General features: G+C 45.0%; 1 protein-coding gene and 1 non-coding gene across 9 annotated transcripts in view; one reads left to right on the top strand and one right to left on the bottom strand.

Moving 5' to 3' along the window:
* Window positions 1-5,549: 5,549 nt before the first annotated feature.
* trnak-uuu (transfer RNA lysine (anticodon UUU)) lies at window positions 5,550-5,622 on the bottom strand. Its single transcript has one exon. It is a non-coding gene; the product is annotated as a tRNA-Lys (tRNA).
* A 585-nt stretch (window positions 5,623-6,207) lies between these two features.
* zc3h11a (zinc finger CCCH-type containing 11A) overlaps window positions 6,208-26,476 on the top strand; it is a 30,715-nt gene continuing 10,446 nt past the window's right edge. Inside the window, exons 1-12 of one of the 8 annotated variants that reach the window (XM_078420999.1) lie at window positions 6,208-6,330; window positions 10,181-10,325; window positions 13,537-13,729; window positions 15,117-15,236; window positions 16,504-16,627; window positions 18,634-18,849; window positions 21,018-21,131; window positions 22,552-22,632; window positions 22,811-22,933; window positions 23,635-23,739; window positions 24,964-25,059; window positions 25,673-25,738. In XM_078420999.1, the coding sequence (XP_078277125.1) occupies window positions 13,676-13,729; window positions 15,117-15,236; window positions 16,504-16,627; window positions 18,634-18,849; window positions 21,018-21,131; window positions 22,552-22,632; window positions 22,811-22,933; window positions 23,635-23,739; window positions 24,964-25,059; window positions 25,673-25,738 (1,099 nt within the window). In that variant the 5' untranslated portion in view covers window positions 6,208-6,330; window positions 10,181-10,325; window positions 13,537-13,675. Of the gene's footprint in view, window positions 10,326-13,536; window positions 13,730-15,116; window positions 15,237-16,503; window positions 16,628-18,633; window positions 18,850-21,017; window positions 21,132-22,551; window positions 22,633-22,810; window positions 22,934-23,634; window positions 23,740-24,963; window positions 25,060-25,672; window positions 25,739-26,476 lie in introns of all 8 variants that reach the window. The other 7 variants (XM_078420998.1, XM_078421000.1, XM_078421002.1 and 4 more) reach the window with 7 other exon arrangements.

Here is a 26,476-nt window from a genome sequence, read left to right as displayed (position 1 = left end):
TGCATAGATACTTGATATGGGAATAAAGTTTATTGCAAGATAGAGCCAGCAAGTCCGATCAAGGATAGTCCGAGGGTCATCAAAGAGGTAGATAGCGGTTCGGGACCGCTCTCTGGTTGTGGTCGGATGGTTCAGTTGCCTGATAACAGCTGGGAAGAAACTGTCTCTGAATCTGGAGGTGTGCGTTTTCACACTTCTGTACCTTTTGCCCGATGGGAGAGGGGAGAAGAGGGAGTGGCCAGGGTGTGACTCGTCCTTGATTGTGCTGCTGGCCTTGCCGAGGCAGCGTGAAGTGTAGACGGAGACAATGGAGGGGAGGTTGGTTTGTGTGGCGGTCTGGGCTGCTTCCACAATTTTCTGCAATTTCCTTGGATGGATCTGTTCCCAGACCAAGCTGTGATACATCCTGATAAAATGCTTTCTACGGCGCATCTGTGTTTAGTTACAGTGGATGGCAAATGAAGATACGACTGAGGGCAGACACGAGTTTGGCAGATCCTTTTATCACAAGAATGCATGGGGTGCCAATGGACTGGTTAGCACGCAACCAAAAAGCTTTTCACTGCAGGTGCAGGTGACAAATATGCCAAACTAGCTGACTTCTATGTGTGGGAAGGAACTGTAGATGCTGATTTACACCGAAGACAGACACAAAATGACACAGCGGGTCGGGCAGCATCTCTGGAGAGAAAGATTAGGTGACCTTTTGGGTCGAGACCCTTCTTCATACTGAGAGTCAGGGGAGAGGGAAATGAGAGATTATGAAAAGGTACAAAGAACAAAGGGAATGGAGGAAATGTGGAGCCCACAATTGACATCGTACCAGTTTCACCGTCATCTTGCTGAGTTGCACTGTTTGTATAACTCGGTTTCAACTTCTCCACAGCCAACAATGGACCCTTGTGGGCTCCACGTTTCACTGATGATCGTTGCTGGCTTTGATTTGTCCTTTTGCACATCTTTTGTTCATTTGTGCTCTGTGCCTCTTCATATCTCTCGCTTCCCTCTCCCCTGACTCTCAGTCTGAAGAAGGGTCTCGAACCCGAAACATCACCTATTCCTTTTGTCCAGAGATGCTGCCTGACCTGCTGAGTTACTCCAGCATTTTGTAGCTAACCTCTATGTTCTTTGTTATGGAAAAGGGCATTTTCTTTTTCCGACGATATGTTTAAAATCTTAATATTGTTTCTGTAGCGTGAAGCCCATCCTTGATAAAGGAGGGAAGCAAATCACTACCAAAAGTTACCCATAGAGATCCCTCTCGACAGTTTAGTTTAGTTTAGTTTAGAGATACAGCGAGGAAACAAGTCCTCCTCGGCCCACCAAGTCCGCGCCGACCAGCGATCCCCGCACACTAACACCATCCTACACACACTAGGGACAATTTACATTTACACCAAGCCAGTTAACCTACAAACCTCAACGTTTTTGGTGTGTGGGAGGAAACCGAAGATTTCGGAGAAAACCCACGCAGGTCACGGGGAGAACGTGCAAACTCCATACAGACAGCACCCGTGGTCAGGATCGAACCAGGGTCTCTGGTGCTGTGAGGTAGCAACTCTACCGCTGCGCCATGGTGCCGCCCGCTGCACTAATGATGAAGAGTCTCCCCCTACTGGTAAGTGTTAGGGATGGCACTTTATTGTCACATCAAGAACTAAGAGTATTTAATTATCGCACACCTCCAGATTCAGGGACAGTTTCTTCCCAGCTGCTGTCAGGCAAATGAACCATCCCACCACAGCCAGAGAGCAGTCATGAACTGCTGTCTACCATCAGTGGTGACCCTCGAACTATCCTTGATCGGACTTTGCTGGCTTTACCTTGCACTAAACGTTATTGCCGCATCATGTATCTATACACTGTAATGCAGTTGTACAGGGCCCTAGAGAGTCCGCACCTGGAGTACTGTGTGCAGTTTTGGTCTCCAAATTTGAGGAAGGATATTCTTGCTATTGAGGGCGTGCAGCATAGGTTTATTAGGTTAATTCCCGGAATGGCGGGACTGTCATATATTGAAAGACTGGAGCGACTAGGTTTGTATACACTGGAATTTAGAAGGATGAGAGGGGATCTTATCGAAACGTATAAGATTATTAAGGGGTTGGACATGTTAGAGGCAGGAAACATGTTCCCAATGTTGGGGGAGTCCAGAACCAGGGGCCACAGTTTAAGAATAAGGGGTAGGTCATTTAGAACAGAGATGAGGAAAAACTTTTTTAGTCAGAGAGTTGTGAATCTGTGGAATTCTCTGCCTCAGGGGGCAGTGGAGGCCAATTCTCTGAATACATTCAAGAGAGAGCTAGATAGAGCTCTTAAGGATAGCGGAGTCAGGGAGTATGGGGAGAAAGCAGGAACGGGGTACTGATTGAGAATGATCAGCTATGATCACATTGAATGGCGGTGCTGGCTCGAAGGGCCGAATGGCCTACTCCTGCACCTATTGTCTATTGTCTATTGTCTATTATTGGCTCGATTGGAATCATGTTTTGTCTTTCCACTGACTGGTTAGAACGCAACAAAAGCTTTTCACTGTACATGACAATAAACTGAACTGAACTGAACTGAACTAAATCTTGCAGTTCATTGTGTCCTTATCTACCCTAATCCCAATTGCCAATAAACCTCTTCTACATTCACCACTCCCAACATCTGTTTTTGATTAAAGTGTTGATCAATTTTCTTGCCATTTGGGCACTCGAGAAAATCAGTTTCTGAAAATCTCTTAAGGATAGCGGAGTGAGGGAGTATGGGGAGAAGGCAGGAACGGGGTACTGATTGAGAGTGATCAGCCATGATCGCATTGAATGGCGGTGCTGGCTCGAAGGGCTGAATGGCCTACTCCTGCACCTATTGTCTATTGTCTAAATGAAATTTCATTTTTCTCAAGAATCCCTTTGGAACAGAATTCTGTGCTGGTAGTTACGTCCCAGTCCGCCTCTTTCCAAGCTTGATGGAGCTTTCTAGAATTACAAGGGTCAGAGATATGGGGAATAGCCACCGTCTTTCTCCCCCTGGGTAGTCGGGTGGACACCTAGGGGACATAGGTTTGAGGTGAGAGGGGAAAGATTTAAAAGGTGACTTGAGGGGCCAGATTTCTTCACACAGAAGGTGGTGGGCGTACGGAACGAGCTGCCAGAGGAAGTAACTGAGACAGGTACAATAACAATATTTAAAAGACACTTGGACAGACACATAGATGGGAAAGTTTTTAATGGACCTGGGCCAGGTACAGGCATGTGGGACTAGCTTGATTAGGCAATTTTAATGGGTTGGGCCAAAGACTTTGGAGAGACACCTCAGAACAGGCCCTTCGGCCCACCGAGTCCGCGCCAACCAGCCATCACCTCATACACAAGCACTATCCTACGCACTAGGTGCAATTTACAATTTACAGAAGCCAATGAACCGTCAAATCTGCGCATCTTTGGAGTGTGGGAGGAAACCGGAGCTCCCGGTGAAAACCCACGCAGGTCGTAGGGAGAACGTACAAACTCTGTGCAAACAGCACCCATAGTTAGGATCGAATCCGAGACTCTGGCGCTGTGAGGCGGCAACTCTACCGCTGCGCCACTGTGCTGCCCATAATTGTTATGATACAATGCTGAGAACTACATTCAGCACTCTGTATCTTCCCCTTTGCTCTACCAATTGCACTTGCATTTGACGTGATGGTATTATCTGATCTGTTTGGCTAGCATACATAACAAAGCTTTTCACCGTACATAGAAACATAGAAACATAGAAAATAGGTGCAGGAGTAGGCCATTCGGCCCTTCGAGCCTGCACCGCCATTCAATATGATCATGGCTGATCATCCAGCTCAGTAACCTGTACCTGCCTTCTCTCCATACCCCCTGATCCCTTTAGCCACAAGGGCCACATCTAACTCCCTCTTAAATATAGCCAATGAAATGGCCTCAACTACCTTCTGTGGCAGAGAATTCCACAGACTCACCACTCTCTGTGTGAAGAATTTTTTTCTCATCTCGGTCCTAAAAGCCTTCCCCCTTATCCTTAAGCTGTGACCCCTGGTACAGTACACCCGACAATAATAAACCTAAATCTAAACTTAAGACCCTCTTTCTGTGTTGTATAGTTCTTCCACTCCCTGCCAGTTCTTCCACATATTACATTCTCCTTCCTTGTCATCTATTTTGCTCGCACAGTGGCGTAGCAGGTAGAGCCACAGCCTCGCAGCGCCAGAGACCCTGGTTCGATCCCAACCTTGGGTGTTGTCTGAGTGTGGAGAGATTTCATGCCCTCAATGTCACCGTGTGGGTTTCCTCCCACATCCCAAACACGTGCGAGTTTGTAGGTTAATTGGCCTCGGTGAATTGCCTCCAGTGTGTCGTGCGTGGACGCGAAAGTGGTCTTCCATAGAATTGGTATGAGTGGGTGTTTGCTGGACAACTTGGACTTTATGGATCGATGGGCTTATTTCCATGCTCTGATCTCTAAACACAGTGGGCGGCTACGGTCGCCCAGCGGCAGAGTGGCTGCCTTACAGCGCTTGCAGCACCAGCGACTCAGGCTCGATCCCGACTACTTGTGCTGTCAGCACGGAGTTTGTACGTTCTCCCCGTGACCGCGTGGGTTTTCTACAAGATCTTCGGTTTCTGCCCACACTCCGAAGATGCGCAGGTTTGTAGGTAAATTGGCTTGGTGTAAATGTAAATTGTCCCTAGTGTGTGTAGGATGGTATTAATGTGCGGGGATCGCTGGTCGGTGGACTCGGTGGGCCGAAGGGCCTCTTTCCATGCTGTATCTCTAAACTTAGGAGGGAGAGATAGATCACCCATGATTGAATGGTGGACTAGACTTGATGGGCCAAACGGCCTAATTCTGCTCCTATCACTTATGACCTTTAGGTTTAGGGTAGGAGAGCAGTCCTGTGCTACCATCTACCTCATTGGAGACCCTTAGACTATCTTTAATCAGACTTTACTAGACTTTATCTTGCATCTGTACAATATGGATGGCTTGATTGAGTCTGAGGAAGGGTCTCGACCCGAACTGTCACCCATTCCCCTCTCTCCAGAGATGCTGCCTGTCCCAGCTGAGTTACTCCAGCATTTTGTGTCCACGCTTGATTGTAATCGTGTATTGTCTTCCGACCGGCTAGGTAGCACGCAACAAAAACTTTTCACTGTACTTCGGTGTACGTGACAATAAACTAAACTAAACCCCACACCTAGTGTGTAAGAAGACATGCCCGCACATCTCCTTTAAACTTTGTTCCTCGCACCCTAAAGCTATGCCCTCTAGTCTTTGACATGTCCACACTGGGAAATTTAACATCATCTCCTTTTAAATGTCCACCCTGGGAAATTTAACACCATCTCCTTTTAAATGATGAGATGTGCCAACATTTCACCCTTGGAACTCTCCAACCACAATTGAGACAAAGCAGGAATTGGGTCCAAAAACCGAAGATGCATTTGCTGCAGTTCACCATTTTATGGCATTGGATTGAAGATTTGCAAAAATTGCATTGATAAATGAGGTGAAAGAAATCCCATTGGTGCAACTCCAATGCAAAAAGCGAACGCCCGAACAGGGACTTGAACCCTGGACCCTCAGATTAAAAGTCTGATGCTCTACCGACTGAGCTATCCGGGCCCTGACTCATACGATGGCGCCTCGCCTATGAAAGGCTGCATCAGTTGCTGTTCGCAATTTATTTTTGTTGGGTGGGTTCTGCACCAAAAGAAAATTGTGCAAGTACATTAATTGCACCGCAGGCTATTTTCTGCACGCACATGAAATGCAATTGCGTGAAACTAGCTGCCAAAAGTTAGTTTCAGGGAAAACAGCCTGTGTGACATGTTGGCGGGCGCCATCTTTGGTGCGGGCAAAAGGGGGGGGGGGGGGGTTGACGGCTTACTGTGGCCGCCGTCCTTTTTACTGGCAAGCGGCAGTGGGTACTGGCGTGCGCCATCTTTGACGCGGGCATGCGGGATGTGGCGGCGCCATCTTTGATGCGGGCATGGTTGGTGACGATTCCTGGCGAGCGCAACCTTTGTTGCCGGCTGGCGGGTGACAACTTGCGGCCAGCGCCATCTTTGATGCGGGGAGTGGGAGTGTGGGGGGGAAGAGAGGTGTGAAGACGACTGGAGAGCGCCATCTTTGATATGGACATGTCGGGCGACGTCATCCGTGGTAGGAGGAGGGGGGGGGGGTCGCCATCTTTGATGCGGGGGTGAGGGCGACCAACGGGCGCCATCTTTCTCGCTGGCAAACTGCGGCGCGGTCGACGATGGCGGCGGCACAAAACAAAATGGTCGGGGGTTTATAAGCAGCGGAGAGCGGGTTCTGAGTCCGTTTTTGGTACTGGTTTTACCCTTATTAGATCGCTGGGCGGGAGCCTGTGTCTGGCCGGCAGGCAGGTTGCGCGGGAGAGGCTTTAGTTTAGCCGAGCCGAGCGAACGATCGGCCGGCGGCTGCACTAGGCCGCGGAGCCTCGGCCTCGCCTGAGGAGCGACGCCGGCGGGACGGACGGTGGGAGGGAGGGAAGGAAGGAAATAAATAAATAAGGAGGTAAGGGTAGAAAAAAGCCTGAGACCTGCCCAGTGGCAAGGACTCCCAGCCCCCGGGCACGGCCCCTTACATTTTAATTACTATTTCCCTTTTTTCTTCAGTTCTTTCTCCCTTTTATTAAGTTCTTCCCCTCCCACGTTATTTAGTTCTTTACCCCTCAAGTTCTTAACGCCCCCGGTATTAAGATATCCTTTACAACCCCCTGTTATTCAGGTTCCCCCCACCCCCCATCATTATTAAGGTCTCCCCCCCCCCCCCCATCATTATTAAGATCTCCCCCTCGTTATTTATTCTTAACCCCCTGCTCTTAAGATAATCTTAACTCCTTGCTATTTATTCTTTACCCCCTGCCCTGTTACGGTGCCCTGCCCTGTTACCCCCATTCTGTTATTCACACTGATGAGCCAAAACATTATGACCACTGACAGGCGAAGTGAGTAACATTGATTATCTTGTTAGAATGGCACATGTCAAGGGGTGGGATATATTAGGCAGCAAGTGAACAGTCAGTTCTTGAAGTTGATGTGTTGGATGTAGGAGAAATGGGCAGGAGTAAAGACCTGAGCGACTTTGGCAAGGGCCAAATTGTTATGGCCAGACGACTGGGTCAGAGCATCTCTGAAACGGCAAGGCTTGTGGGGTACTACCAGTCAGCAGTGGTGAGTACCTTCTGACAGTGCTCCGAGGAGGGACAAACCACAAACCGGCGACAGGGTGTTGGGCGCCCAAGGCTCCACGATGCACGAGGGCAACGAAGGCTATCCCGTCTGGTCCGAACCGACAGAAGGTCTACTGTGGCACAAGTCACAGAAAAATGTAATGGTGGTCATGGTAGGAATGTGTCACAACACACAGTGTATCGCACGCACCCTGCTGTGTATGGGGCTGCGTAGCTGCAGACTGGTCAGAGTGCCCATGATGACCCCTGTCCACCATTGAAAGCGGTCATAATGTTTTGGCTCATCAGTGTATTTTCCCCCCTGTTATTTAGGTGTTCTTTACAATCCCCACCCCCGCTCCTGCTATTAAGGTTCTTGCACCCAGTTATTAAGATAATCTTTTTCCCTGCCGTCTATTTATTCTTTACCCTCTCTGCCTTGTTATTAAGTGTTCTTTACCCTTCTCCCTGTTTTTAAGATGTTTTTAATCCCCTGTCATTAAGTTCTTTACTGCCCCCTTGTTATTTTTTTTTTACCCCCTCAGCCAGTAGTTAGATCCTCATTTCCACCCCTTTATTTGGCTCGGCACTATTTGGCTTGGCTCGGCACTATTTATTTGTTTTCATCCTGAGGCCTCGACTTTTAAACAAAATAGTCAAGAGTCTTAACTATGGGCAGGGGTTCCAATTTTTACCATTTGTGGTTGGTTGCCATTTACATTCTGTTATGTTTTGTATTGGGCAACGTGATCCAAGTGGATGGGAATTTTTATATCTCCTCTCGGCATATAAAAACAACTAGGTTTTTCTGAGGAAATCTGCAGTGCATGTGCAATCATCCAGCTGACAAGATGGTGTTGCAAATTGGTAACGGGAAAAGTGCAGTAAATGATTGGGATTCATGATCACTTCACTTAATGGCGTCATTTGCAGTGTGGCAGCGTCCAGTGACTTGGTTTGTGTAATTGTATCACTGTATTTTTAAGGCCTTTTGTGCAGCACCTGTTTATTGGGATCTTTTGGCCAAAATATTCTGCCAATTACCTCCCCTCTGGTACTTTCATTCTCCTTTACTTAAAAGTAAACTCCTTGCCTTTGATTGGAACATTATGCAATCTCTTTGATGCAAGCAAAATGTGTACCTACTCTGGGATGTATCTCCTCATTGTCTTTTAATTGTCAACCCTCCCCTAAGGTGTGTTTGAGTTTTGCATGGATGTCTCCAAAATCAAAATCTGGGCCTGTGTTTCCACAATCTTGACATTCTCTTGTCTGTGAGTTTCTGCAGTGAACATTATTGTGCAGCTATTTGCACAAAACTAAACTGATTTTTGGTGCACCGCTCGACAACTAAAGCACAACGGGGAGTCATTGCTCTTAAAAAAAACAGCCTAGCTTTAAATATTACCTTGTTAATCTTTTCCAAAGTGGCCATTTTGTCTGTTTTTTTCTTATTGGTTCATGTGTTGGTTGGTGCTCAGCCCCAAGTTCTGGGTGGAGCTATTTTTGTGGGAATCTTATTCCATGCATGGTCTATTTTTGGAATGCCAAGTAATTAACCAGATGCTGCATCTTTTTATTACCCTATCCTGCATTCAGAAGGGCGCCAGTTGCTCCTGTGTGTTGACTTTAAAATGTCACTAGACTTAAAAAATAATTTATGAGGTGAAGAACAGATGAGACTTGGGTGACCATACAAATGCTCTTCATTGAGCCGATCCATCGCAGAGTTACGACCCGCAATATCTTAACCACCATGCATTTTTGTGGACAGTTTTCAGCACTCATTTGCACAAGACTCAATGCCCTGAGCTGACAGGGGTGATTTTGATTGGGTTTTTTTCTATTCCTGTCAGTGTGTGCTATTATTACGAGCAGTTTTCACTGGCACCTCACAATCTTTGCATTTGTTACCTCCCTACTTTGATTTTAATCTCAATTCACACCAGTGTGCCAGGTGCTCCTTCTGAATGCAATATGGGTAATGTCTAATTTTACCCCTGGTTTTGTACCAGTGTTTAAAACCACTTGGCTAAGTGACTCTGGGGGGTATTAAAGATGGAAGTATTGAAACTTCCCAACTTCTAAGCTGTAGTATCTCCCTTTGCTTCACCTGATCCATCCATTGTTGTTGACCATGAACTCGTGCCGTGAGGCCGAATATTTGATTCGTATTTATCAGTTGAAGAATTGTGCCTGGGCCAAACTCCGACGTATTCTTGCTCCCACAGAAATGGGAGCTGCAGTACGTTCTCCTGATAAATCTTACGGCACCATCCTCTGCTCATAAGTCATCCTTGATAATACGGGAGACGTAGCTGTGACTCTGTGTAAAAGCTTTGTTTGCTTAATTACTCCGCAAGATAGCACGTCTATCTATGCCTTGGGTGAAACTTTTTTTTTTTGTGGGCCGTTTCCTGGTGTGCATTTACTGTGGCTTTTCTGGGACCCAGCACTGCCACTGTTACAGTCCCTGACACTTGGAGAAGTTATCCAGCCCCCAATGAGAGTATGCAGAGTTAATTTGGAAACGACCAAAGCAAATGGGGATACTCCAGTCAAATGTGAATTGGTTTTGAGGGTCGGGGATTGCTACCATGGCGAAAGCATGCAGTCCGCTCTGCTTACAAATTTGGGGAGGTTGTTTTTGTGTTTTTCTTCAATAGGTGCAGATGACCCGGAAGGTACAGAGTTGGACCCGTGTGTGTTTGGTAGTAAATATATTATATCACATCAGCCACACAAAAAAAATCGGTAATCCTAGGCAGACCGAGGCTGCGGAGACCCCTTGGAAGATTGTTAAAGAACGGGTTTATTTCCCCCATCGCCTGTAACCGTGTAGCTGGGCACCTGCTACGCTTTTGAACTTTTTCGGAGGAGTTGATTTTTTAATCCCTGGCTTCCTGCAGTTCAACTGAGCGGAAGATGGACTCTTTCTAGCACCTGCCCGTAGAGTATTTCTAAGGCCCTTTGTGTACGCAGATCGCAAATATTTCTGCCCAGTGTATGTGAAGATGGAGATGGTCGTTGGCGATTTATAACTGACAGATTCAGTGTTCGTTGGCCTGCAGGAGCATCTTCACTGGATGTCTGAGGACAAGCATCTCTGCAGCTGACCACTCACCAGGTACATCGACTCATCCTTTATATCCCCTCACTAGTCCAGTATTGGTTTAAACCAGCTTTTGGTGCACGTGGAATGCGCAATACTCTGCAATATTCGCCTGACTATTGATTTTTGTGGAAGACGGGCACAAAAAGCTGAAGTGACCCAGCGGGTCAGGCAGCATCTCTGGAGAAAAGAATAGGTGAAGTTTCGGGTCGAGACCCTTCAGACTGAGAGTCAGGGGAGAGGGGAACAAGAGACATAGGTGCGGAACAAATGAATGATGTCCAAAAAGCAATGATGATCAAGGAAAGATGGAGCCCACAATGGCCCATTGTTGGCTGTGGGGTAGGTGATAACGAGTTCTACAGTCGGTGAAACTCAACAGGACGACAGTGGAACTGGTATGACAACTAGGGTGGGGGAGGGATAGAGAGCGAGGGAATGCAAGGGTTACTTGAAGTTGGAGAAATCAATTTTCATACCATTTTTGTGTTAAGTAACTGCCCTGGTGGATATCAGAATCTTTGCAATATTTTATTAGAGATCGCAAACAATGAGTAGATAGACCCTGGTTTTGTATCAATGTTTGCAGTGTTTGAAAACTACTTGGCTAAGTAGCTAGGTGGAAGTATTGAAACTTCCTCATTCCTAATTTTCTCCAGAGAAGCTGCCTGAGGAAGGGTCCTGACCCAAAACATCACTCATCCTTTTTCTCCGGAGATGCTGAATTACTCCAGCACTTTGTGTCTATCTTTGGTACAAGCCAGCATCAGCAGTTCCTTCACAATTCTCAATTGATACTTTGAACTGCTACCCAAATACGGCTGCCACAACATGGTTGCCTCTGGTAGCCAGGGGTCAAATGAAGAGTGTTTAATGTGTATTGACAATGTTACAATGAAATTCTTACTTGCGGCAGCAACACAGGCCTGCAACCACAATACTCAAAGACAACATGCAATAACCAAAAGTAATTCAATAAATTATTGAAGTACTGTACTGTACTACTGTATTACAAGTACTTTATTACTACTGTATTACAAGTACTGTAGCAAAAAAAAACTACTTAGATCCTCAATTCAACCAAGACAATCCATACCTTAGTGCAGTGGTTCCCAACCTTTCAAATATAGCGACCCATTTTAGAACAAGCAATCATGAAGCGACCCCAACCCTTAAAATATCTTATATATACATTCGGTTTTTGTACAACAAACTGCCATATATTGCGATTATTGAATTATAGATTATTTATTCATAAAAAATTCCAAAGCTCCTACAAACATTAATTAATTGCAAATCAATTCAAAATTGTTCGAACACACAAATTTCCACCGTTATGTAAAATATGTTTATGAGCCGGTGATCGCGGGCTTGCGCCGCTAACGGCGTCCTGGTGCGAGTGTGGAGATGCCGCGCATGCGTGCTGAGTACAGAGTGAGGAGATTCCGCGCATGCGTACTGAGCACTGCCGGACCGCAGCGCCCTCTATCGAAACCTCAATAAGGGGGGGGGCATTGCTTTAAAACCTGTGTAACTTAAAAAATATGCGACAGAATTAAATAAAAAAATCATTTTCCAGCAGCGAACCGCATGCTGATTAAGGCGGTACAAAAATCGTGGCGCTACGGTTCACCAACATCGTGGAATATATATATATAGATACAAGATCTGAGTTTTAATAGTATATAGATAGATAGATTCATATCAGCTCAAAATCATTTAACGACCCCATGGCATTGGTGTCGCGACCCCGTTTGGGGTCGCGACCCACAGGTTGGGAACCACTGCCTTAGTGAGTCTTTTGTAGAGGCTATTTATTCACAAAATGTTGGAGTAACTCAGCAGGTCAGGCAGCATCTCGGGAGAGAAGGAATGGGTGACGTTTCGGGTCGAGACCCTTCTTCAGAAGAAGGGTCTCGACCCGAAACGTCACCCATTCCTTCTCTCCCGAGATGCTGCCTGACCTGCTGAGTTACTCCAGCATTTTGTGAATAAATACCTTCGATTTGTACCAGCATCTACAGTTATTTTCTTATACTACCTTTTGTAGAGGCTGGTGGTTGCTCTTGAATCTGGAGGTTCCAGCTATCAGACTTCTGCACCTTCCAGATGGTACGAGGGAAATGGGAGCACGGCAAGGGTGATATGGTGTCTTTGATGCTGCCTGCCTTCTTGAGGCAGCGCCTCCTATAGATCCCTTTGAAGGTGGGGAGGACAGTACCAGTGATGACTTGGCAGTGTTCACCACTTTTTGTAATCTCCTTCGTTCCTGGGCTTTCCTGTTGCCAAACCAGCAAGATGCATTTATTAAATTTTTCAACTAGTTTGTCGTCTTAATTATTTTAGTTTATTGTAGATCGATTCACATTGAGGTCTTAATATCTTTATTGAAAGTCACATTGAACTATTATATGCTGAGTCTGGTGTCTTCTGATAGGGTTCCCAGTCATCTTACAAGTCTGCTGCCTCATATTTGATTGTTTTGTCAAAACCCTTTTATTTAAAGCACGAAACCTCTCAGCAACTGCGTAAAATGTGTAGGAAGGAACTGCAGATTCCGGTTTACACCGAAGACAGGCACAAAATACTGAAATACGGGCGGCACGGTAGCGCAGCGGTAGAGTTGCTGCTTTACAGCGAATGCAGCGCCGGAGACTCAGGTTCGATCCTGACTACAGGTGCTGCACTGTAAGGAGTTTGTACGTTCTCCCCGTGACCTGCGTGGGTTTTCTCCGAGATCTTCGGTTTCCTCCCACACTCCAAAGACGTACAGGTATGTAGGTTAATTGGCTGGGTAAAATGTAAAAATTGTCCCTAGTGGGTGTAGGATAGTGTTAATGTGCGGGGATCACTGGGCGGCACGGACTTGGTGGGCCGAAAAGGCCTGTTTCCGGCTGTATATATATGATATGATATGATATGATAACTCGGCGGGTTGGGCAGCATCTCTGGAGAAAAGTCTGAAGAAGGGTCTCGACGTGAAACGTCACCTATTCCTTTTCTCCAGAGATGCCGCCTGACCCGCTGAGTGACTCCAGCATTTTGTCTAACTTTGTGCCTTTACCTGTACTGAGCCCTAGCCGATGAATGTAATAGAAAAACCATGTGATTTGCCTCGAATTGGCCTGCCTTCTCGACTACTCGTGCCACTGATGTTGCGTTTGAAACAATATTCAGTCATTGTGTTACAATATTGTAACAATAATTTGCTTTCTTGCCTTTTTAGTTTGGATAAAGTTTCCAGAAGATTCCAGAAGACAACTTTGCACCATCTCTCCTGGGGCTCGCTGAATAGCAACGGTTGAGAGTGTGGAGAAACTAGCAGCGGAAGTCTTTGTTTGGGAGGGATTTGTTAAACAGCAAACATGACGCTGCAAGGAGATGACTGCTACTTTTATTTTTATTCTACTTGTGCCAAGGTTTGTGTGTATCATTTTGAAGAGTTATAGTCATAAAGCCATACCGCACGGAAATACTCCTTTTGGTCTAACTTGCCCATGATGACCAAGATGCCTAATCTAATCCCATTTACCAACACTAGATCCATATCCCTCAACCCATCCTATCCATTTACAACGTCAAAGTATCTTAAATGCTTTTTATAGACACGCCTTAACTATTTCCTCTTTGGCAGCTCATTCCATGTACCTACCACCCTCGAGTGGAAAAAGATTCATATGAAATCTATCCCCTCACCTTAAACCTGTGTGCTTTGGTTCTTGATTCCCCTACCCAGGGTAAAAGACTCAGGGCATTCACCCTACCTGTTCCTCTCATGATTTTATACACCTCTGACATTGCTCCTCAACCATCTGTGCTCCAAGGAATAAAGACCGAGCCTGTCTCCCTACAGCTCAGCCCTTTGATCTTGGCAACATCCTCGTAAATCTTGTCTGCATTCTTTCCAGCTTAATGGCATCCTTCTCATAGCAGGGTAACCAAAACTGAGACAAATACTCTAAATGTGGCCTCACTAACGTCTTGAACATAACGTCCCAGCTTCTGTACTCTGACTGATAATGGCCAATGTACCAAAAGCCTACTTTACCATCCTATCTACCCGTGACACCAAAGAATATGTCAGTTTTAAAAGAGAAAGTCAAGAACAAGACTAAACAAATTTATAGTTCTGAAAATGATCAGTCAGGTTTTTGAAACCAGCAATCAATTGTAGATCAGTGTGATACAGTTGAATATATCGAATAGCATTGAGTTTATCAATGCACCAACAATGGGCAGCATAGTGGTGTAGATGCTGCCTTAGTGTCAGAGATCTGGGTTTGATCCTGACAACGGGACCTATCTGTACTGAGTTTGTACATTCTCCCTATTACTGGGTGCTCCAGTTTCCTCCATGCTCCAAAGACTTAGGTTAATTGGCTTCTGTAAATTCACCCTAGTGAATAGGATAGAACTGGTGTATGGGTGATAGCTGATCTGTGTGGGCCGGAGGGCCTCTTTCCACACTCTATCTCTAAACTAAACTAATTTATGTTGGTGTATTGATGACTGAAGCTCAAGCAGTAATAGCATTGTATGCCAGAGTTCTTTACCAATTTTGAGAGGGGAAATCTAATTGACCTGGTAACTGGCTTCAGTTTTCTGTATAACGTTCTACATCTCAGTGCTTGGGTGCCATTTAAAAAAAATGCATGCTGCCTATGATAATTGATTTCTTGGTGTATATTGATGCTAGTGTATTAGTGAAGCTGTTACTTTGCTGAACCTCCACTAAAATATCATCGCAGCTCTTCAGTTCAGAAATGATTATTCTTACTCTGATCATATTTCCTCGTGCTTTTGCAGGGCGACACTTGTCTGTTCCGTCACTGTGAGGCGGCTCTTGGCAATGAAACCATCTGTACTTTGTGGCAAGAAGGGCGATGCTTCCGCCAAGTCTGCAAGTTTCGCCACATGGAAATTGATGTAAGTTGTTGATCTCAAAGATTTTCCTTGAACAACTTTTTGTTAGGTAAAGGTAACCTCTTAGGGTGGCATGATACGCAGCGATAGAGTTGCTGCCTCACAGCGCCAGAGACCCGGGTGCGATCCCGACTACGGGTGCTGTCTGCACGGAGTTTGTACGTTTTCCCTGGGACCACATGGGTTTTCTCCGATATCTTCGGTTTCCTCCCACACTCAAGTTGCATAGATTTGTAGGTTAATTGGCTTGTTATAAATGTAAAAACGTAAAAAATTGCCCAGAGTGTGTAGGATAATGTTAATGTGCGTTTTCTCCGGGTGCTCTGGTTTCCTCCCACGCTCCAAAGAAGTACAGGTTTGTAGGTTAATTGACTTTGGTAAAGATTGCAAATTGTCCCTAGTGTGTTGGGTAGTGATAGTGTACATGGATCACTGGTCGGAGCGGACTCGGTGGGCTGAAGAGCCTGTTTCCGCTCTATATCTCTAAACTAAAACTAAACAAAATATTTTGATCGTATTGTACACACCATTAATCAAATCATTAATCTTTGCCAAGGAAGATATGGTCCTTGCATTGAACCCTAGGGAACACCAATGTGCAGCATTCTGTGTTCTGAAAATACAGCTGTTTGTCATGGTGTCATGCAGCGTGGAAACAAGCCTTTCGGCCCAACTTGCCCGCACGTCGATCAATGTGCCGCAACTACACTAGTGCCGCTTCCCTGCATTTGGCCCTTATCACCCTAAACTTATCCCATCCACGTACCTGTTCAAATGTTTCTTAAACGTGGTGAAAGTACCCACCTTTGTACCATGTACCAAATGACACCACTGCTTTCTGAAGTAGGGTCTCGACCCGAAACGTCACCCATTCCTTCTTTTCTGCGATGATGCCTGGCCCCGCTGTGTTACTCCAGCTTTTTGTGATACCTTCGATTTTGTACCAGCATCTGCAGTTATTTTACTACCACTGCTTTCCACAGTAGGTCTGTTTCTTATCTCTGCTGTCATGGATTTTCTCTGCATGCTTTCAAACCTTTATGCTGATTTTAATGGTTTAGACTTTAAATATGTGCAATTCTTTGTCTCCTGTGGGGTATCGATCAAGTGCAGGCAGATGAAGTAAGTTTGGCTCGGCGTTCTCTGCACAATGCCGCAGTGAGGATTCATCCTTTGTGCTGTCTGAATTATTGCTAATTTGTGGTTGGTAATCTTAACGGATGCGTGAAGTTGAGTTGTTTAAAGTCACTTCTTTTCATCAACTTTGCAGAAGAGACGGAATGAGATCCCCTGCTACTGGGAGAAGCAACTCACGGGCTGTACGAAGCTGAACTGTGCTTTCCACCACAGCAAGCCCCGATTCATTGAAGGAGTCTTCATCCCTGCCACAAAAGGTCTGTGCACTGACTGACTGCATCTCATGTGTTTCCTGCACCTACTTAACAATCATATTACTCTTTTTTAAAGCGCTTCTATTATATTTTGTTATATTTTATATATTAGAATATAATGTACATTCAATGATACTTTATTGTCGCATGTCAGGAAGTTCTTCAGTTAAACAGGGCACCGCGGTGACACAGCGGTACAGTTTAGTTTAGAGATACAGCGCGGAAACGGGCCGTTCGGCCCTCCCGAGTCCGCGCCGACCAGCAATCCCCTCACACTAACGCTATCCTACGCATATGAGGGACAATTTACAAATTTATCCAAGCCAATTAACCTACAAACCTGCGAGTCTTTGGAGTGTGGGACGAAACCGGAGCACACTGAGAAAACCCACAAGGTCACAGGTCCCAGGGAAAACGTACAAACGCCGCACAGACAGCACACATAGTCAGTATAAGAAAATAACTGCAGATGCTGGTACAAATCGAAGGTATTTATTCACAAAATGCTGGAGTAACTCAGCAGGTCAGGCAGCATCTCAGGAGAGAAGGAATGGTAATGATAATGATACTTTATTGTCGCATGTCAGGAAGTTCTTCAGTTAAACAGGGCACCGCGGTGACACAGCGGTACAGCTTAGTTTAGAGATACAGCACGGAAACGGGCCGTTTGGCCCTCCGAGTCTGCGCCGACCAGCGATCCCCTCACACTAATGCTGTCCTATGCATATGAGGGACAATTTACAATTTTATCCAAGCCAATTAACCTACAAACCTGCACACATAGTCAGGATCGACTAGGTCAGGATTGCTGGCTGACAGCACAGCAGAGGTGACCCAAGGTTTTCTCCGGGTGCCCCGATTTTCTCCCTCACTCCAAAGATGTGCAGATTTGTAGAATAATTGGCTTTGGTAAAAATTGTAAATTGTCCCTAGTGCGTAGAATAGTGCGGGGTGAGCGCTTGTTGGTGCGGGCCCAAGGGCCTGTTTCCGTGCTGTATCTCTAAACTAAATTAAACCCGGGTTTGATCCTGATTACGGGTGCTGTCTATATGGAGTTTGTACGTTTCTCCCTGTGACGACGTGAGTTTTCTCTGGGTGATCCGGTTTCCTCCCTCATTCTAATGACGTGCAGGGTTGTAGGTTAAATGGCTTTGGTAAAAATTGTAAATTGTCCCTAGTGTGTAGGATAGTGCTACTGTACGACTGATCAGTGGTCGGCGTGGACTCGGTGGGCCAAAGAGCCGGTTTCTGTGCTTTATCTCTAACGTAAACTAAAAGGTATATCAGATCTCTCATTTTCACTCATGAATGAGCTGTGATGTGACTTGCGAGTCACCTTTAGCGTGGAACAGTTGATGCCATAAATAGTATTTCAACTTTGAATTCAATGCTGTTTTGTCACGATACAGCTCCCTTGTGAAATCTTACTTAACGGTTAATTTGGTCAAATGAGCGTCACAATCACAGAAGTTATGGTATAAATACTTGATCATGCTGTTAGGCCTTTCAGCGGAACATTCTAGAATTTCCAAGCAAGGGCCAAACTGACTGAGTCCTCGATCGCACGATCAATGTACTTTCTCAAAATGACACCGCCAGTTCAGGCACGTGGCCCAGTAACTAACATATTCTTAAGGACAATTAACAATGCACAGTAAATGATCCTGCATAAATTGTGTACTGTGCTATCACTGCTGGTGTCAAAGGTTACGGGGACAAGGCAGAAGAATGAGGAGGATAAATAGATCAGTCATGATCATATTGGCGGAGTGGACCAAATGCCTCCAATTCTACACCTATGTTTTATAATCTTAAAAGATCAACATTAGCGTCCTTCCCTAATATACATTGAGAATGTCGTGTAGAGCCAACTTGAAGTCCTGTTGTCAAGTCTCATCATGTTTTCATCTGCTATGGATGCAGCCCACAGCAGTGTTCTAATTTTTGTAGATCTTTCGCTAGCGTGATGCTTGATTAGTTTCAACGATTACTCTCCCTATATCTTCCAGGTTTTCTAGCTAAACAAGAAGTGGCCGAGACGATTGAAGAGCCGATGGCACCTCCGTTGCCCATCAGTCAGTTACAACAGCCCAAAATTCCTATTCCGCCCAATCCATCGCCACAGGTTCGGGGTGTCCTGAAAATGGAGGCAACTGAGAATGTGCCAAGCCCCACTCACCCTCCCGTGGTGATCAACGCAGCAGATGATGATGAAGATGATGATGGTAAGATTGTTTTATCATTTTTTTTTCGCAGTTTGAGTTTAATTTATTGTCACGTGTACCGAGGTGCAGTGTTGCGTGTTAACAAGTCAGCAGAAAGACAATACACGATTACAATCAAGCCAATCAGTGTACAGGCACGGGAATAATGTGAATAATATTTAGTGCAAGATAAAGCCAGTATAATGAAAAGTTTTGACGAAAAATATCTTAACCTTTGAGTGGTGTTGATCTGAGAGGCTAGTGAAGATGAGGCTCTAAACACTCTTTGAAAAGTACTTGAATGGTGACTTGAATGCACAGTCTCTTGTCCAGAGTAGGTGAATCGAGAACCAGACGACATAGGTTTAAGATGTATGGGAAAAGATTTAATAGGAATCTTGAGGGGTAACGCTTTCACACAAAGGGTTGGTGTGTGCATGGAACAAACTGCCAGAGGAGCTCGTTGCAGCAGGGACTATCCCAACATTTAAGAAACTGCTAGACAGGTACATGGATAGGACAGATTTGGAGGGATATGGACCAAACTCAAGCAGGTGGGACGAATGTAGCAGGGACATGTGGGCAAGTTGGTGCTGAAGGGCCTGTTTCCACACGGTATCATTCTGACTCCATTGAGAATTTGGGCCGAAGGGCCTGTTTCTACGTTGCGTGACTCTTAATTAGCCTGCAGGCCACTGACCAGGCAGTGCCAAAAACGCCGAGCCCAATTTTGGGCACACAATGGGCTGAATGGCCTTGTGGTGCGATAAACATACAGATGCCTCTCGTCAAAGAGTAGGAATAAAATGGTCCTTTTCAGAATGGCAGGCAGTGACCAGTGGAGTACCGCAAGGCTCAGTGCTGGGACCCCAGCTATTTACAATATATATTAATGATTTGGACGAGGGAATTGAATGCAACATCTCCAAGTTTGCGGATGACACGAAGCTGGGGGGCAGTGTTAGCTGTGAGGAGGATGCTAGGAGGCGGCAACGTGACTTGGATAGGTTAGGTGAGTGGACGAATGCATGGCAGATGCAGTATAATGTGGGTAAATGTGAGGTTATCCACTTTGGTGGCAAGAACAGGAAAGCAGACTATTACCTGAATGGTGGCCGATTAGGAGAAGGGGAGATGCAACGAGACCTGGGTGTCGTGGTACACCAGTCATTGAAAGTAGGCATGCAGGTGAAGCAGGCAGTGAAGAAAGCGAATGGTATGTTGGCATTCATAGTGAGGGGATTTGAGTATAGGAGCAGGGAGGTTCTGCTGCAGTTGTACAGGGCATTGGTGAGACCACACCTGGAGTATTGCGTACAGTTTTGGTCTCCTAATCTGAGAAAAGACATTCTTGCCATAGAGGGAGTACAGAGAAGGTTCACCAGATTGATTCCTGGGATGGCAGGACTTTCATATGAAGAAAGACTGGATAGACTTGGCTTGTACTCCCTGGAATTTAGAAGATTGAGGGGGGATCTTAGAAACTTACAAAATTCTTAAGGGGTTGGACAGGCTAGATGCAGGAAAATTGTTCCTGATGTTGGGGAAGTCCAGAACAAGGGGTCACAGTTTAAGGATAAGGGGGAAGTCTTTTAGGACCGAGATGAGAACGTTTTTTTTCAGAGTGGTGAATCTGTGGAATTCTCTGCCACAGAAGGTAGTTGAGGCCAGTTCATTGGCTATATTTAAGAGGGAGTTAGATGTGGCCCTTGTGGCTAAAGGGATCAGGGGGTATGGAGAGAAGGCAGGTACGGGATACTGAGTTAGATGATCAGCCATGATCATATTGAATGGCGGTGCAGGCTCGAAGGGCCGAATGTCCTGCTCCTGCACCTATTTTCTATGTTTCTATGTCTCGCCATTCCATTCCTTGTGAGCGTTAACCTTGGGATCAGTGAGCAGGAACGGTGAAACGTTGAGTCCCACAGCATGGAAACGGCCCCTAGGCCCAATGCCGACCAAGATGCCCCATCTATGTTAGACCCATTTGGCCCATATCCCTCTAAACCTTTCCTATCCATGTACTTGTCCAAGTGTCCTTTAAAATAACACAATGCATAACATAAAATTTGCATATTGTTTGTGACCTATGTGGTCATTTAGATATGCCTTTGTGTTCTCCGTTCAAAACAGTGTCACAATAGCTGTTGCAAGTTAGTCGCTGATATTTCTTTCTACTCTCGTTTCAGATCAGTTTTCTGAGGAAGGAGAGGAAAATAAAAGCACTCAGGCTCCAATTGCAGAAGAGCAGAACGGTATCCGCATCATTTCAACTAACAGACAGACTTTACCTGTTCAGAAAGGTAATCCGGGCTCGGCCCACAAATAACCCCATAATGGTGTTTTTCTACATCAGCTCGATGTATCTCGTAGAACGTGGCACAATAAACCACAGAAACAAGTCCTCCAGCTCAGTGTCTGTGCCGATCATGGTGCCAAGTTAAACTAATCTCTGCCTGCATGTGATCTATACCCCTCCATTCTTTATATATCCATGTGCCTATCTAACAGCCACTTAAACGCCACTGTCGCATCTGTCTTCACCACCACCTCTGGCAGTGCGTTCCAGGCACCCACCACTCTCTGAAAATAAAAACTCTCCACACCTCTCCTATAAACGTTCCTCCTCTGATCTTAAAGTTAAACCCTCTTGTCTTTGCCATTTCTATCCTAGGTGGATAAAAGTTTCTGACTATCTACCAATCTATGCCTCCCACAATTTTATATATTTCTATCTGGTCTCCCCTTAACCTCTGACGCTCCAGAGAAAACTGTAGGGTATATAATAGTGTATATAATGGTCATTGTAACTTTAAGAACTGAGCACTAGAATGGTGTGATTTGTGTCATGTGATACATTCTATTTCTTATCTCTTGAATATGTATGAGTATGCACAGTGTACGACTGTAAAATAAAGAAGACCCACACTGGTTTACATGGGTGCAAACCTGCGTGGGTTTTCTCCGAGCGCTTCAGTTTCCTCCCACACTCCAAAGACGTACAGGTTTGTAGGTTAAATCGCTTGGTAAATGTAAAAATTGTCCATAGTGGGTGTAGGATGGTGTTAATGTGCGGGGATCGCTGGTCGGCGTGGGCCAAAAGGGCCTGTTTCCGCACGGTATCTCTAAACTAGACTCTAAACATGGATCTAAGTTTGTCCAATCTCCTTACTACTAATACCCTCTAATCTAGGCAATGGTCTGGCAGGCAAGCCTCTTCTGTGCCTTCTCCAAAACCTCAATCCTAACTAATGGAGTGATTGGAACTGCATACAATGCTGCAAATGTGGACCAACAAAAGTTTTATAAAACAGCAACAGGGCTCTTGTACTCGTGGGCTTATAACTTTCTGGAACTATATTTGCTACTGAGCTGAGCGTGACTGAGTTGCTTTTAGAGTTTAGAGATAGTGCGGAAACAGGCTCTTCAGCCCACCGATCCACGCAGACCAGTGACACTAGGGATAATTGTACCAAAGGCAATTAACCTATAAACCTGTATGTACTTTGGGTGTGGGAGGAAACTGGAGCACCTGGAGAAAACCCACGCGAGTCACAGGAAGAATGTGCAAACTCCGTACAGATAGCACCCGCAGTCACGATCGAACCCGGGTCTCTGGTGCTGTAAGGCAGCAGCTCTACCGCTGCGCCACTGTGCAGCTTCTTTTTGTTCTGAGAAATGGGATAGTCTGTGGCTCTTAACAAAGATCCTGCTTTCTGCCAGATGACAGTTTGGATTTTGGAATAAAAACCCTGGAACAGATCAAAAGGAAGAAATCCATGAAGGATAAAATGAAGAGAATAGGTAAATAGTGCTTTCTATCCAGTTAACTGCCTGTGCAATTGTCTTGTGGAGAGGTTAAAAGGGGGGCCTCTTTAACTACACCATTTGAGGGATATATAAACGATGCTGGGAGGAGGAAGAGGGCAGGATGCAGATTTCACATTTGTAATTCTCCAACCGTGTCCTCTTCTAATCATAGATGAACCCACAATGCACCCGGTGACCCAAATCCAAAAGTCAGAGCAGAATTGTGAAAATCTCGTCATTGAAAAAGAAAATGTAAGGACAGTCTTCCGGACTGTGACCTTATCTCCAAAGAAATGTAGGTATTCTCGCTCGCGTGTGAACGTTTTCAATGGAATCTCATTACAAGATGGAAGATATTTTTGATTTGACTAGTGTGATCCTATTTGATTAGTACAGGTGACAGGGGTTATGGGGGAAGGCAGGAAAATGGAGGTGGGAGGGAAAGATAGATCAGCCATGATCGAATGGCAGTGTAGAATTGATGGGCCGCATGGCCTAATTCTGCTCCTATCACTTATGAGCTTATGAAGATATTTTATCGCATAGCACTGTTTCATTGAACAAATTAATTAGTGCCATCCCCGAATCATTCCACTCTACAGGCGTACTATCAGAAACAGTAAGCTTGTAAGCTGTTCGGTAATTTTTTTCAGTCATATTTCATTCTGGAACCTTATTTCTGATTTTAAAAGCTTGACACTTGTTAAATTGTTCACAAATTAGTGTGTTGATCAATTTTTGCAGTAAATCAGCTGATGTTGATGCTGTGATTGATAATTGTGCTAGATTGAATTTGGCCTTTGACGTGTGGACTATCTGGAATGCCGTGCCTAGATGTGCTTTGGGAATGCATTCAGTATTAATTCTCATAAATGTACTCTGCTATTAATTCAAAATGGATGATTCGGAGTTGCAGTATTTTTCCAAACTTTTTATGTCATGTCGTCTTCTCTGCAGTGTTTTGATAGAATAGCTGTTTTTTTCTCCCCCCCCCAGTAGCCATGAATGAAGGAGAACCGCCTTTTAAACGCAGTCTTGCAGAAAGACTTGGTCAAAAGAAAATAATCCCAAAGGATATGACTGAAGAGGTTCCACATAAAGGTATCTAACATTCTACAGTTGCATTGCAAGCAGAAGTTGCGAGATTTGAACATTTCCTACGCTCTTGTAACTTCAAAGGAATGAAATGGTTTCATTTGTATAGTGCCTTCACAATCTTCACAGCTGATTATTTTAAAGCTTGCTTGTTGGTACAAAGTGGAAGGGCAGTCAAATACTTGGATCCTCATCATGATTCTTGGTTGATGGAGATAGCTGCTTGTTTAGGGGAAAGAAATGCAGATGCTGGTCTTGATCGAAGGTAGACACAAAATGATGGAGTAACTCAGCGGGTCAGGCAGCATCTCGGGAGAGAAGGAACGGGTGATGTTTCGTGTTGAGACCCTTCTTCAGACTGATGTCAGGGGAGGGGGCGGGACAATGATAGGCTGTAGTCGGAGACAGGAAGACGAGTGGGAGAACTGGGAAGGGGAGGGGATAGAGAGGGGAAGCAGAGATTACCTGAAGTTAGAGAAGTCAATGTTCATACTGCTGGGGTGTAAACTACCCAAGCGAAATATGAGGTGCTGTTCCTCCAATTTGCGCTGGGCCTCACTCTGACAGTGGAGGAGGCCCAGGACAGAAAGGTCAGATTGGGAATGGAGGGGGAGTTGAATTTTTTTGTTAGTTGCTTGTTTTATTTTTTGTGTCTTAATTGTGTAGCCATATAATTATTTGGTGGTAATTATTTGTTGTAGGTCAAATTTGGCTCTGAAATCCACCTCTGCACACATTTCCCCCAGATTAAGAAACTTCTTTACATGGTTCCCTTGATATCTACATCTGTTTAAAACATTGGGTATTCATAAACATGGTCAAAGTAGGGAAACCAAGCACCAGAGGACGCAAGTTTAAAATGAGAGGAGAAAGATTTAATAGGAACTTGAGGGGCAAAGTTTCACTTGGAGGATGGTGGAAGGAGTGACCAGAGGTGGTAGTTGAGACAGGTATTATAACATTATTTAAAAGACACTTGAACAAATACATGATGGGAAAGGTTTAGAGGGATATGGGCCAAATGCAGGCAAATGGCACTGGTTTAGAAGGGGCATCTTGGTCTGCATGGACAAGTTGGGCTGAAGGGCCTGATCCATGCTCTATAACTCGGTTAATGTGCTCTAGTTGATTTCCCAGCAAAGGAAGGTTTCTCTTTTATCTCCCCATGTCAGTATCTTTTTCAATTCTTGCTTGTGCATCTTGTGAAAATTGCTATTTTTTGTTTTGAAGCGGAGTTTGAAGCAACATTAAAGCGCAATCTCTCGGAGAGACTAGGCAAAAGGAAGATCCTGGCAGAAGATGCCCCTGAAGAGCTGACACACAAAGGTACATAAAATACTCAAAGTTGGGATCTAATCAGTTGTGCAAGACTCCGATTGTAGTAGTTGTGGTCAATTATTCGTGTGTTGATTAGCCTTGGCAACCCAGAGGTGAAAGTGAACCATCTAGTCACAGAACAGCAAGTCAAGCCTTAAGCATGCCCTTTTGAGATGCTACCTTGAAACAGGCCCTTTGGCCCTACCAACCATGCCGACCAGCAATCGCCCACTCACTAACCGCACCCTACGCACTAGGGACAATTTACAATTTTACCGAAGCCAATTAACCTACAAACCTGAACTTCTTAGCGGAATGTGGGAGGGAAACTGAAGCACCCGGAGAAAACCAATGCAGTCACAGGGAGAACAGACAAACTCCGTACCGACACCACCATGGTCAAGATTGAACCCAGGTTTCTATTTGCACGTCACTCCCTTCTCCTGCCCCCTGTCTTACCACCTTGAATGGTCAATGCCCATATGATGCTCAATGCTGTAACTTAACCAACATAGTGTACATCTTAATAACAACTGTTCATGCCTTCAAGTGAAATCACCTGCGCATGACTTTATTGCGTGGGCTGTGTAACTCATGAAGGTCTGTGCTTTTTTCGTTTCAGTTCAAACTCCTAGATCTATAAGGGAGAGGCTTGGTCTGCCTGCAGAGATTTCCTCTGTGGAACAAGGTAGGTAGTCAAGTGATTTAGTACTTGCCCTGTGACAGTCACATTAAAGAGTTAGCTCCATCAAATTCTCCATGAATGGTGTTAGATGTTGAGGTATGTTTTCATTCTGATTGAACCATTGGTCTGATGGCCTATTCTTGATTTCCCTGAACTGAATGAAAGACAAATCTATTTTGCAAGGCAGTAAATTGTGTAGACCACACTGAATAACAGTAAATATCCTTCCATGAACACAGTCAACCAGATGGATTTTTACCTCAACGTGCAATTTTTTGCTCCCTATTAATTGATATATTTATTTTATTCCATAATGCTTATGTACTTGAACTTCTATCTATATTCACAGATCCTATTCCTATTTGTATTGGGATTAACTCAACTATCTAGATAATGTTCTGATCCTTTTTTCAAGCATTATCTAACATAAATTTCCTTATCTAATAAAAGGAACTGCAGATGCTGATTTGCCTAAGAAAGACACAAAATGCTGGAGTAATTCGGCGGGTCAGGATGTATCTCCGTAATACATGGATAGGTGATATTTTGAGTCTGGAGGGTCCTAACCCGAAACTTGACGTATCCATGTTCTCAAGGTGCTGCCTGACCCGCTGAGTTACTCTAGCGCTTCATCTTATTCTATCTGTTTGGATTGACATAACGGTGTGTGTGTGTGTGAGATTTTTGCCTTCCCTGTGCCTTCATTTCAATGGTCTGGTTTCAGTATTTGGCAGCTCTTAA

The sequence above is a fragment of the Rhinoraja longicauda genome, chromosome 24, assembly GCF_053455715.1.
Source record: "Rhinoraja longicauda isolate Sanriku21f chromosome 24, sRhiLon1.1, whole genome shotgun sequence".
NCBI lineage: Eukaryota > Metazoa > Chordata > Chondrichthyes > Rajiformes > Arhynchobatidae > Rhinoraja > Rhinoraja longicauda.
This window is presented reverse-complemented; position numbering and strand designations above follow the sequence as displayed.